Raw genomic sequence first — 13,908 nt, forward strand, 5'->3', positions numbered from 1 at the left:
ATGGGCCATGAAAGGGTAAATTCTGTAAAATATTACTGAATATCAGCAGATGGCAGATAGATTAAATGGATTCTTCATGTCAGTTTTCACAAAGGATAACCAAAGTCAAATTTTAGCCATAGTAAATAAAAGGGTTCTGGGACTCATAGCACATGTAGAAATTAGTAAAGAAAAAAGGTTATGCAGTAACTTGAAGGATTAAATATCCACTTGCTTTGTGTGTTAGATATAATGCAACCTAGAATGAAGGAATTAGTGCTACTTTGGCAAATATTTTTCAATACTCCATAAATACAGGAGTAGTTGAGAACTGAAGAATGGCAAACATGTTTCCAACAACTTGCATTTATATATCACCTTTAAACATTGCAAAATGTCTCAATTCATAAGAACATAATCACAGGCAAAAATTGACACAGCCAAAAAATGATCTATTAGGGCAGGTAACCAAAAGCTTGGTCTAAAAGATGGGTTTTCAAGGAGCACCTTAAAGGAGAGATGTATAGGGATTTAGGGAGGAAATCCCAAAGACATTTAGACAGCTGAAGGCATAGCTGCCAAGGATGGATGAAAGAACTGTAGGGTACTCAGGAGGACAAGAGTTGCAGGAAAGCAAAGTTTTACATAGGGTATACGGCAAAGAAACAGGTCATTCAGCCCGACCACTCCATGCCAGTGTTTATATTCCATCCATCTTTCCTCATCTACCATCATAACCCTGTATTCCCTTCTCTTTCATATGCTTGTCTAGCTTCCCCTTAAATATATCTATTCTAACTGCTTTAGCCACTCCCTAGTAGCGACTTCCAGATTTTTACCATTCTGGGTAAGCAAGTTTCTTCTGAATTCCCTATTGAATTTCTTGGTGACTCTCTCATATTGATGGCGCCAGTTATGCTATGTTATGCTATTCTCCACATAAGGAAACATTCCCTCAATAAAAATGTTTCATAATTTTAAAGACCACTATCAGGTTCCCAAACCTTCTTTTGTCAAGAGAAAAAGAGATGTTCTTTGAGGGCTGGGGGAGATTTGAGAGATCGGGAGGGAGAAGCCATGGATGGATTTGAGAACACAAAACACGCAGCAGGGCAGAAAATCTGGTAATTGCTGGCTAACTGTTCTAACATGTAAAGTGGGGAAAATGGTTCTACAAGATTCTTTAAACAAACTCATGAAGGCAAAGGAGCTGAATTTCCATGGGTATTCACACAATCTTCAGCTGCAACTTCCACAGATTTGAAGAGATCCTGGAGAAACACCATAACCACTAGATCATGCTCAGTATGCTTTAACAAACTAGAACCTTGGTAAGAATAACTGTGAGGCTTTCAGTGCTGCTTGGACAGCAACTCGTGATGGCCCATGTGCTGTTGAGGAAAAATAACTATTTTAGGTTGGGGTGTTGGTCCCTTAAGAACTAGGTTTCTCTGATTGGGGATTTCTGGTAAAGTACCTGACTTTCAGTAAATGATCATATGACCAAGTTCCTTGGGAGATAAACAATGGAATAGCAGGGTAACCAGAAGTTAATTATAGGGGCGGGTAGATTGTGGGTGTGGTTCTGTTTGAAGCAGGGTTTTTGGTTTTTTTAGTTTTAGAACAAGCTGGGGTGCAGGAAACATCCCTTTCAAACAGGAATCCGTGACATCTTCTGTGTTGGCTAAAAGAGTTACTGAAGGACTCCTAACGGACAGCTGAACTTCTGGATTACCACATTGAGAAGGAGAAAGAGGGAGTATTAGATGCAAGACCCCAGAGTAAAAGAATAATAGAACTAGGAGAGTTCTGACCTGGGATGGCGACGTTTCAGATGCTAATGATGCCTGTGTTGAAAGGGGAGTCTTCAACCGGGAACAGTTGGAGGAGATTTGAGGGGACAGGCTTGTGGAAAGTAAGCGGAGGGTCCAAGGAATCACAACCCTTATATGAAACAATCCTCAGACCAAATGGTTAATCTTCCAATTTCTGATGAATATCTGACTTGAGTTTTTTTGGGGGTGTATGTCAAATGAGTGTAAAAGGGAATTTAAGAAGTTCAGTTTATATTATAAGTAACTGTGTTCATTGTACTTTTAATATCTTTAATGTAACCGGCTCTTTAAGGTAGAGTGCTGCTATTAGTAGTCACGTTCTTCACTGATCTTGTTGTAAAATTCTTGTGTTTTAAACAGTGAACCTTGTGGCTTCAATCTTTTAGTAAATCCCTGGATTTTCAGACTCTTTAAAAAAAATAACGTTACTGTTCTCTACCATGATCATAGCATACCTCTGGAGTCCACACATGCATAGAGAAACATGGAAATCCAGGTCTGACTTGCTCTACAAGATGTCCTATAAAGTAGCCTGTTGATATAGAAGCCTTGCAAGGACATGAATTTGGTACTTAGCCACTAGGTACCCTCTAAACTTGCAAGAAGATTAGGGCTTGTTCATTCAAGTACGAGTGAATAATTAACAGTCTAATAACTCAACTGCCAAACATTGGTATTAATAATTAACTTTTATGAATATGGAGTTGCATTTCTTCAGATTTTAATGTTGGAGATAAAAAAATAAAATTACTTTTTCTTTGTCTCTTATCTCTCAATCCCCATCTTTGTTTCCTTCTCTATTTTGCTTTCTGTACGTGATTTTGCATTGAATTAAATATCCTAACTTACATTTCCTGGTTTAGAATCTGCTTGGCTCAGTGAGGACTCTTCTATCTGACTGGTTGAAAGGACACTCTGTTACTTGCTTTCCTCAAAAATTCCCCAGATCTCTCCTGTATAGGGTGCCTCACTGTATCGGACCCCTGATGACCGAGTTGTCGCTCAAAGTCCTTAGGCAATTGTAAGCGTAATGAACGGTGAATGCCATTCATTTGCGACTGATTTTCTATATGTGATTTAAGGTGTCTTTAGCATGAGGTTTGCCAATGACACTGAATTACATAAGGAAAAAAGAACATCTTCAGGGGTCTTGGACCAATTATTGCCAAAGAATTGGGAGCTGAATTTAATGGAGTGTAATCCAAGCTTAATATATATTGAAGTGGACATAGTAAACAATTATGATATGAAAAGGCTTCACTTGCAGTGAAATTTAATTTCTAAGCAGATAAAGATGTGGGGTGAGAAACACTATTCAAGGTTCAGAGGGGCAGACCACTCAAAACTGATTTAAAAGGAAAACAAGTGAAAAACGAAAAGATGAGGTTGAGGAAATCAGATGCAGTCGCCATATTTATAGCAGGTATGTTGACGCTTGCGTGATTTGCTCACTACACGCTGTGGACAGTAAAATTAAGAACACAAGAGCCATACAGTCCCTTGAGCTTGCTCCGCACTTAATACAATCTCTGTTCCTTGTAGGGATACATCCAAGTCCCTCTGAACACTAACATTCACAAGTTTCACACCTTTTAAAAATATCTTGCTTTCCTATTCTATGAAAGTGAGTAATATGTCACATTTCCCCACATTACACTCCATCTGCCACCTTGTCGCCCACTTATTTAACCTTTTATATATCTTCCAGTCTGTCTCCTCCTCATAGCTTACATTCCCACCTAACTTTGTATCATTAGCAAACTTAGATACATTACATCTCTTCATCTAAATAATGAATAGAGATTGTGAATAGCTGAGGCCCCAGTACGGATCCTTGAGGTACTCCACTAGTCACAACCTGCCAACTTAATGCCCCATTTACCCCCACTCCCTGTCCGTTCACCAATCCTCTATCCATGCTAATACTCTAAATCAATGAGCCATTATCCTGTTTATTAACCTTATGAACGGTACCTTATCAAATGCCTTTTGGAAATCCAAGTACACTACATCTATTGGTTCCCCTTTATCAACCTTATTAGTTACATCCTCAAGAAGCTCCAATGAATTTGTCAAACAGAATCTCCCTTTTGTAAAGCCATGTTGACATTGTCTGATAAATAAGGTACTAACAATTTTTTTTTAAAGAGACAGGAAATCTCACTTTGCAACTGCCTCTAATTCTTAACAAATGCATCCAGAATCTTATCACCAGGATAATCACATTTTGGTGAATAAACAGTTGTAAGTAGCTTATTGAAACTGCTTAAACATCCAACTTTCTCTGAAATCAACACAGCTATTTATATAGGATATACAGGAGAGTAACAGACCATATGAGCCAACCAGTCCATGCCAGTGTTCACGTTTCCCTCAAGCCTCGTCCCATCTTTCCTCATCTAAATCTATCATCGGAACCCTCTATTTCCTTCTCCCTCATAGGCTTGTCTAGCTTCCCCTTAAATGCATCCATACCAGGTTTGTCCAACCTTTTTGAGCGAGGGGCCACATTTCAATTTTTTTCTCACTAAGGGGGCAAATTTAGGAAAGATAAAATTTGGCACGACTTTAAACATGAATTTCAATAAAATGTTGAGGTATGAAGAAACCACCTGCTGAGCAAAAATAAAGCAATGTCAAAGCAATAAATTGATCATTTAAAAAAATGAGTAGTTAATAAAGATGGCAGTTAGAGTGTGAAGGGGTCAGAATGAGTGTGAGCCAGCTCACTCTCAGTCTCAGGGTGCTCACTCACTCACCTCACCCACTTTGAGAGTGCCAACCCTGAGACTGGGAGTGAGCCAGACATCATCTCACCCGCGCTCTCGCCCGTCCTCCGCCTCGCCCGCCCTCTCGCCCGTCCTCCGCCTCGCCCGCCCGCTCACCCGCCCTATGCCTCGCCCACGCGCTCGCTGTCTGTCTCACCCACGCGCTCGCTGTCTGTCTCACCCACGCGCTCGCTGTCTGTCTCACCCACGCGCTCGCTGTCTGTCTCACCCACGCGCTCGCTGTCTGTCTCACCCACGCGCTCGCTGTCTGTCTCACCCACGCGCTCGCTGTCTGTCTCACCCACGCGCTCGCTGTCTGTCTCACCCACGCGCTCGCTGTCTGTCTCACCCACGCGCTCGCTGTCTGTCTCACCCACGCGCTCGCTGTCTGTCTCACCCACGCGCTCGCTGTCTGTCTCACCCACGCGCTCGCTGTCTGTCTCACCCACGCGCTCGCTGTCTGTCTCACCCACGCGCTCGCTGTCTGTCTCACCCACGCGCTCGCTGTCTGTCTCACCCACGCGCTCGCTGTCTGTCTCACCCACGCGCTCGCTGTCTGTCTCACCCACGCGCTCGCTGTCTGTCTCACCCAAGCGCTCGCTGTCTGTCTCACCCAAGCGCTCGCTGTCTGTCTCACCCACGCGCTCGCTGTCTGTCTCACCCACGCGCTCGCTGTCTGTCTCACCCACACGCTCGCTGTCTGTCTGACCCACACACTCACTGTCTCACTCACCCACAGTCTCACTCACACCCACTCACTCAGTCTCACACACACAGTCTCACAGCCACTCTCCCCTCCCACCGGCAGCCACACACTCCCCTCCTGTTCAGCAGGCATATTTCACCCCCCTTCCCCACCCTAAACACTCGGCAGCCGCTCTCTCTCTCTCTCGCTCCCCCAGCTCGGCAGTGACTTTCTCCTCCCCCCCACCTCAGCAGACTCACTGCTGCTGCTGCTGCTGCTGCTGCACTGGTCTTCAGGCCTCAGGAAGCTGCTCTTCCAATCAGAGGCTATTTCTTTCCAACATTTGCTGCCAATAGGCTCGGTTGTGAGCAAACACAGAGAAACGGCCTGTGACCGAAGGAGCAGCATGTCACAGAATCCTCGACTTCGTTTACCAGCATTTTGACCACCAGGTCCGCAGGCCGGGTAGTTGCCCGCATGCTGCGTGTTGGGCAAACCTCATCCTGACTATTCGCTTTAACCACTCCCTTTGGTAGCAAGTTCCACATTCTTATCTCTCTTTGGGTGAAGAATTTTCTTCTGAATTCTGTATTGGATTTCTTCGTGACTATCTTAAATTGATGGCCTCTCATTATGCTCTTTCCCACAAGAGGAAACATCCTCGGTGTATCCACTCTATCAAAACATTTCATAATTTTAAAGACCTCTATTAGGTCATCCTTCAGTCTTATTTCAAGAGAGAGAGGGAGAGACCTGGTCCATCAATCCTGTCCTGATGTGTTTACCCATATATTTCTGATATCACCCTTGTAAAACTTCTTTGCACCCTCTCCAGTGCTTTTATATCCTTTTTATATGGCGACCAGAACTGCACACAGTCCTCCAAGTGTGGTTTAACCAAGGTACAATACAGGTTTAGCACAATTTCTTGACACTTCAATTATATCCCTCTAGAAATAAAATCTAGTACCTGGTTTCCCTTTTCTATGGCCTTGATAATCTGTGGTGCAACTTTTAGTGATTGGTCAATTATTTAACTCAATGATGTAGGGGCCAGGTACTCATTGAGCTGCCTAAAATAGTCAGTGCATATAATGCATTATAAGTAAGTTATTTGTAATTTACTACAACGGTAATGAAGAATGGCTAGTGTTACTTACCCTCTATAGGTAGATGACTACCTAAGTGTGAATGGTGTAAGTAGTGGAGATGTACATACAGGGACAAGGCATCCAGCAAAACAGTAGACACTTAACAATGGAATTCTAAATGGAATTCTTCAACACTTCATACTACTGATCCAAATATCTGCCCAAGCTGAAATCTGAATTAAAACTTTAGGAAAAAATAAAAGAGTTTGACAGTAATTATTCCCAGATCCCAGAAGCATAACGGATGAATGTGAGGCCGTCATCAATAAGGCAAACAAGATGCAAAGGTAGTGGGTGAGCACTGGTTACAAATGAAAGAAGTTTAACTGAGAGTATAGATCAAGGCTGATGCCTGATCTGGAACATGATATTTTTTACATCCTATGTATTACCCAGGTTTGATGGGTCTAAATTACAAAGAAAAGTTCAAACAATTTTCATTTTTTCTGAAAAAAAAAATGACACTAGACTACAAAATAACAGAGTACAGATGTGGTTGAAGCAAACAAGCTAACAGTAACCACAATTTGTTGACACAGGTACATAAATGCAAGCGTAAAGAAAGATGACTTTGACTTTCCTTCCTGTGGAATAGAATTAATTGATTCAAGGTTAACTGATACCTTTAAAATGGTAAGGGATCAACTTATGTCAAGTAAGGGAAATGAGGGATGTAGGGATGTTAATAGCAATGCTTGATTTCACTTTTTAGAAGAAATTTAACTTTCCGTAAGATAGAAAATTCATAGGTGGCATTGGAGGATAGTCTGTGATTGAATAGTTATACACTGACCTGAATGGAGTGGATTTATTGGGCCAAATGGGCCCTTCTTGTTCAAAATTTATCTAATTGTTTGAATCATAGTTAGACAGCACAGAAAGCATTTCAGCCCATTGTTCCTGTATTGGCACAACTATCCGATTAACCCCACTACTCTACTCTTTCCCCACAGACTTTTAATTTCTTATTTTACTTAAATCTGTATGAAAAGTATTGAACCTGCTTTCATCATCCTTTCAGACAGTTCATCTCAGACCTTAATTTACCGTATAAAAAAATTCTCCTTCACGTCCCTGGTTCTTTTGTCTATTATCTTAAATTTGTGTCTTTGGTGACCAACTCTTCTTCCAGTGGAACATTTCTCCTGATCTACGCTATCAAAGCCCCAGATTATTTTGAACATGTCTTCCTTAAATTAACCTTCTCTGCTCAATGGAAAATAATCCCAGTTTTCCTAGTGTCGCCATGTAACTGAAGTCTCTCAAACGTTTTTATAATTCACACAAATCTCCTCTGCACCCTTTCAGACCCGTAAGAGCTATGGGCAGTTGGATGGGCAGTTTTAAAAATGTGCGCTGCAGATGGATTTCCATCAAGGAGTCTCAGAGATATTACAAAAACTAGGTTTATGAGGACTTTATAAATATGGACTGCACTAATTATAGGCAGCCCCTTGCTTGCTTCTAAACACTGAATCACAGCTAACAAGGCCTCAGGTGATGAACCTTTCATTGAAATTTCACATTCACTGTTTTTTGCTGAATTGAATTCCAGGCACACAGATCCTTCAAATATATCCACTTGCTGCAAATCACAATTAAGAAATTTTCAAATTTGATTTCAGCTTGGGAGCATTATTGAACTTGTAACATCCAGAGCTCTCGTGAACTGATGGGTTAGGATAGCATGAACTTGCTGACAAGGACTACTGTGTGCTTGCCTGATCTGAACAGAGCTCAGCACCCTAATTAACTTTTATTAACATGGGTACCAAACTTCATCACAACTTTAACATTGACACCCCTCGAATGCTGCTACTTAATGCTAACTGGAATCAAATGAAACTCTAGCTCTGGGAACTGGTTCTTGGTCTTTGACAGCAAGTACAATGGCCAAAGTCTTGATACTGCTGAAACCAAAATTGGCACAAGCTTAACTCAGTAAACTGAAGTTCAAGGTACAGGTTAAAAGAGCTCAATATCTCAATTGATAAGATTGTTCTGCATTCTCTTGATGACAGTGGGTAAATGCATGTGGCACTGATGTAGCACTCAGCCATACAGATCAAACCTTTGTTGTCTGTCAGCTTCAAAATAGACAACCACTTTCTGTAAGCTTTAAAATAGACAACCACTTTGTGTGCACAGCTTGCATTGACAGTCACCTGAATAGATCAGGTGCATTTCCAAAGGATGAAAAAGAGGTTCCATGGAAAAAAAATCGAAGTAATAAAAGAGCAGGGGGAAAAAAGGGTAATGAAAATACTAATAGGCACTGTAGTAACAGATTGATCAAAACCACTAAGAGATAAAAAGGACAAGCTTACAGTGGAAAGCGAGAGAATGTTAGGGCTGGTTAGTAAGTGCTTTACATCAGTTTTCACTGTAGAGGTTAATGCAGGTGCTCAGTATTCACACACATGATAAAAAAGATACTCAGGCTTCGGGTTGACAAATCACCAAGACCAGGTGATTCTCATCCAAGGAGTGAAGCTGGGGAAGAAATGGTGGAGACTCTAGAAACTTGTGCCAGAGCATGGAGCAAGGGGCAAGGTTGGGGGAGATGGGTGGCATATAGGACTTCCCTCTTCCGCATTCAGGATCTTCCCAGAGATGGTTAAAAAAGGTTCAACTTCAAAAGATTTGTGGCATAGATCTGTAGATATAATAGAGGTTATAGGACAACTGTAAAGAATGAAGCTATCAGCATCTATGATAAGCTTTTATTGTGCACACTGCAAACAGGAATATGCCAGCATGATGAGAGCTAACTCCACACTGAATAACTGTACAACAAGTGCACCTTGCTGCAGAACCAATCGACAAACAAAAATGGACTGCAATTCAGTTCCCATTATTTTTTTTCTGTATTAACTGAATACTTTTCCTCGACCTACAATTCTGCTGGTGATTTACACCTGGGCCCATTCATCATCTCCCATTACCCAGGTTCAGTTCCACTCTTTTACCACTTTCTTTGCTTTAATTCTACAAATTCCATCCTTAATTTCTCCACTGGTTCTTTCCTATTTTGCTGTCTCTATTTGCCTTTTAATTTTCAGAAAAGGCAACTATTCATTGCACTTAAATATTGCTTTACCGCTCCCCTCTCCAAACATCTTTTAATTCCCAGCAGAACATGAAGGTTCCAGCTAGAACCAAACAGTGCCTGTGCTCAGCATTAGAAAACAAATTCACTAGCTGCATCTGCTTTCAGATACCCAACTCAAGGCTTTACCTCCTGACCAGTTTCAAGGCTCGTATTCCACTGGGCTCAATACCCTTTTGTCAGACTCAACAGGTACTGGCTTTTCAATAATAGAAAACAATTCATGAAAGAAGCCATTTGCTTCCATCACAATTTTAGTCAATGCAACATTGTTGAAAATATTATGTACTCCAGTGAAACATCACTAAAGATGGCTTTTGAAAATTGCTCAGTAACTTGTTTCTTTTTAAACAGTGCCTTTTGCATCCAGTATCAACTGTATTTTCCAAACATGGACTCTAGGCCGAAGCAGTGCAGTAGAGTTGTATCTTCCATGCTACAGGATAATGATTTGGATCATCATTTACTTGACTGGTAGATCAAGAGCTGCAATGGAGGCAAATATAGTAAAACAAGCTTAAATGTCAAGGATTGCCCAAAATGGCCGTTAGCTGCCAGTCTGAATACTTTTTTACTGTTGGCCCGCACTGGGTACTCACTTCAGAGGCATGGGGGGGATAATTTTAACTGTAGGTGACGGTGTGAAACTAACAATATTGAATTAGCCATCACGCAAGATTTGACATCACTGGAAAGGAAATCAGGACAGGGTGTATAAGAGGCTGAAATTTGTTAGCCAGTTTTCCACCAGAGCCCACAGTTAAAGTAATCCCCATGCCCTTTAAACATGACAACGTCAATTACAAGACATCGCTTTATCTTACTAAACCACCATTGCAGACCCTCTCATGAAAGGCAGTCCCAGGTAAAGGAGTCGCTGTTGGTTCCTTGCTTTCTGTCAAAGCCCTAGGTTGATGGATAAATACACTGAATTTCACACCTTGGTTATCTGCAGCTCGAACAAACCCACTGTTTGCTGTCATTGTGATTGCCTTCAAGGCATCTCCAGTGCCAAAGATCGTAATAGAGCGACTGTTAATTTTTGCACTGGCTTCCAATCTGGAGGCCCGTTCAGAAGGCTGGTCTGGTACAACCGTGATTTCCTGTAATAGCTTCTGTGCCCGGGCCTTTTCTCCAGGGCCGCCCAATGTCTCAAGAATGGCTTGAAAATCTTTCACTGCTGACTCACATGCAAATAACTCTTTGTCCTTCATGAAGGCCCGCAGCTTGGGCAAGACACTCTCCACCCTTTCCTGGGAAGCTTGCTCCGTCAGCACTTTCTCCTTAAAGATGAAGCAGCAGCCTCCATGACTTACTGCCGATACAAAGGTGATCAGGGTGGTTATGTCTAAATTGACACGGTTGCAGAAATCCACTTTAACTTCAGCGGGAAAGGCAACACTGGCAACGATTGTAGATCGATCTACTTTTGTTACTTGCAGAGGCTCCTCCAAGTCTTCATCAGAATCAGCGGAATTATCAGCCTCCTCCACGAAATCAATCACTGAATTCACAGCTACAATATCTCCCCGTACAGACAGCCCCATTTCTTTCAGTCTCTCTGCCATGGGGCTAGAAATGCCATTATAAAAGGCAAACACAATATGTGGATTACTGTACTGCACCAGCTGCTGCTTGCTTGCTTCCAAATAATCTTCTGCTTGTTCAACAATACTTTTGTCTCCATACTGGCCTCTCCCTACCCAGATACTGTGCAGCGCCTCGGCTTTCCGACCGATGGCTTTGACCCAGGTGAGGCCTCCATTTGCGACGACATCCACCACAAGCGACTGCTTTTCACCGGAGCGTTCCTGATAGTTGAAAACATGCAGAAGGCTGACCACATCCTCCAGGCTCTCTGCCGACTCAATGACCGCCTTCAGGTGGGTGAGGTTCGTGCTCTGCAGGTGCGACTCTTTCACTGAAACCTTGCCTGCTTCTACTTTCCGTAAGAACTTCAGCTCGGCCTTCAGCTTGCCACAGAGCTTTGGTCCGCCCTGCACCCCACCGACACGGGAGCGGGACAGTGCCTCTGCCCTCTCCAGCAGCTCCTGGGCTTCGGCGATCCTCTCTGACAGAATCTTGTGGAGGGACATGGCATCCCTAAAAAACAAAATATCTGCATTCACACTCAGGGTTGTTACTGGTGGTGGTGGGGGCAGGGAGGGGGCTTGTTGTGGGACAAGCACATTACTCTGATAGTGGGCACTCAGGTCAAGGGGCTCACAAATTGGGCCACATGCAGGTCAGCAGCCACTGCTCAAATCCTTGTAGATTCAAGCCTAAACCAAGTAACAGGCTATCACTCCAGTGCCTTACTGAGGGAGTGCTGCACTGCTGGAAGTAGCTTCTTTCAAGTGATATTAAACCAAGGCCTGTTGCCCTCTCAGATACATGTAAACAATCCCATGTCATCCTTCAAGAAGAGCAGGGAGTAGTCCTGGTGTCATAGCCCATATTTAATCTTCAATCAACTTATATCTCTCTGCTCTTTGTGACAGCCTTTTGTGTTTTCTAAGTGAGAGTGACTCCACCCCAAAGTTTGTTATTGGCAGCAAAGCACTTTGGGACATCTGGAGTCAAAAAAGGTGCCACAAAAATGCGAGTTCTTCCGGTTTTATTCGAGGACCTGTCGGCTATCTTTACCATACTGAATTTCCCCTCCAGAACACATACTTAACAGGGAAGGTGACAACACTTCAAAAATACTTTAATGCTGTAAAACACTTCTTCCCAACTCCACGTCCCTGCTCAATCCAAGTCTACAAGTCTTTGTTGGCCATCATTTACAGAATGCCTATTTGAAATCTGCAACTCAGTATCCCGATTACTTCTCAAGGCTGTCCTATCCCCAAAGACATTCTCTCTTCCACCCACACTCCTGCCGCCCCACCTTGCCTCTCTCCCCTACAAGTCTCTCTGTTTCTCACTCTTCTGCTCCTGCAGTCTTACATTTTCTCTTTTCCCAAACCTCTCTCTTTCTCTCTGTCCCCAGTCCTCTCTTTCTCTCTGTCCCCAGTCCCTCTCTTTCTCTCTCTGTCCCCAGTCCTCTCTTTCTCTCTCTGTCCCAGTCCCTCTCTTTCTCTTTCTGTCCCCAGTCCCTCTCTTTCTCTCTCTCCCCCCCAGTCCCTCTTTCTCTCTCTGTCCCCAGTCCCTCTCTTTCTCTCTCTCTCCCCAGTCCCTCTCTTTCTCTCTCCCCCCAGTCCCTCTCTTTCTCTCTCCCCCCAGTCCCTCTCTTTCTCTCTCCCCCAGTCCCTCTCTTTCTCTCTCCCCCCAGTCCCTCTCTTTCTCTCTCTCACCACACCCCCACGTCTCCCTCTCTCTCCCACCACCCCCCGTCTCTCTCTCTCACCCCTCCACCCCCGTCTCTCTCTCTCCCCCCTCCACCACCCCCGTCTCTCTCCTCCCCTCCACCCCGTCTCTCTCTCTCTCTCATCCCTCCACCCCCGTCTCTCTCCCCCCTCCACCCCCCCGTCTCTCTCCTCCCCTCCACCCGTCTCTCTCTCTCTCTCATCCCTCCACCCCCGTCTCTCTCCCCCTCCACCCCCCCGTCTCTCTCCTCCCCTCCACCCCGTCTCTCTCTCTCTCCCTCCCCCCCCTCCACCCCCCGTCTTTTCTCTCTCTCTCTCCCACCCCCTCCACCCCACCGTCTCTCTCCCCCCTCCACCCCACCATCTCTCTCTCCCCCTCTCCACCCCCCCCCCGTGTCTCTCTCTCCCCGTCACCCACCCGTGTCTCTCTCTTTCTCCCCGCCACCCAACCGTGTCTCTCTCTCCCCCCCACCACCCCCGTGTCTCTCTCTTTCTCTCACCCCCCACCCCCCCACCGTGGCTCCCTCTCTCCCCCCAACCACACCGTGTCTCTCTCTCTCCCCCGCCCCGTGTGTCTCTCTCTCTCCCCCCCGCCCCCGTGTGTCTCTCTCTCTCCCCCCACCCCCGTGTGTCTCTCCCTCTCCCCCCCCCCCGTGTGTCTCTCACTCTCCCCCCCCCGTGTGTCTCTCCCTCTCCCCCCCCCGTGTGTCTCTCACTCTCCCCCCTACCTGTGCGTCTCTCACTCTCCCCCCACCCGTGTGTGTCTCTCTCTCCCCCCGTGTCTCTCTCTCTCCCCACCCCACCCGTGTGTGTCTCTCCCTCTCCCCCCCTCCGTGTGTCTCTCTCTCTCCCCACCCGTGTGTGTCGCTCTCTCCCCCCCCACCCCATGTGTTTCTCACTCTCCCCCCCACCTCCCGTGTGTCTCTCACTCTCCCCCCACCCCGTGTGTGTCGCTCTCTCCCCCCACCCCACCCGTGTCTCTCACTGTCCACCCCCCACCCGTGTGTGTCTCTCACTCACCCCCCCCAACCCCCCCGTTTGTGTCTCTCACTCTGCCCCCCCCACCACCC

General features: G+C 45.0%; 1 protein-coding gene across 2 annotated transcripts; it reads right to left on the reverse strand.

Moving 5' to 3' along the window:
• Positions 1-8,809: 8,809 nt before the first annotated feature.
• Positions 8,810-11,642, reverse strand: c4h7orf25 (chromosome 4 C7orf25 homolog). Of its 2 annotated transcripts, XM_078540158.1 has the most exons (2): positions 10,468-11,642; positions 8,810-9,074 (listed from the first exon to the last, which is right to left on the reverse strand). In XM_078540158.1, the coding sequence occupies exons 1-2, from the start codon at positions 11,621-11,623 to the stop codon at positions 8,935-8,937; spliced, it is 1,296 nt and encodes a 431-aa protein (XP_078396284.1). In that variant the 5' UTR covers positions 11,624-11,642; the 3' UTR covers positions 8,810-8,934. The 2 variants fall into 2 exon arrangements, with proteins under 2 accessions (XP_078396284.1, XP_078396285.1); XM_078540159.1 differs by lacking the exon at positions 8,810-9,074 and having other exon boundaries at positions 9,122-11,642.
• Between the last annotated feature and the right edge of the window lie 2,266 nt (positions 11,643-13,908).

This window comes from Cetorhinus maximus, chromosome 4 (assembly GCF_964194155.1).
Source record: "Cetorhinus maximus chromosome 4, sCetMax3.hap1.1, whole genome shotgun sequence".
NCBI lineage: Eukaryota > Metazoa > Chordata > Chondrichthyes > Lamniformes > Cetorhinidae > Cetorhinus > Cetorhinus maximus.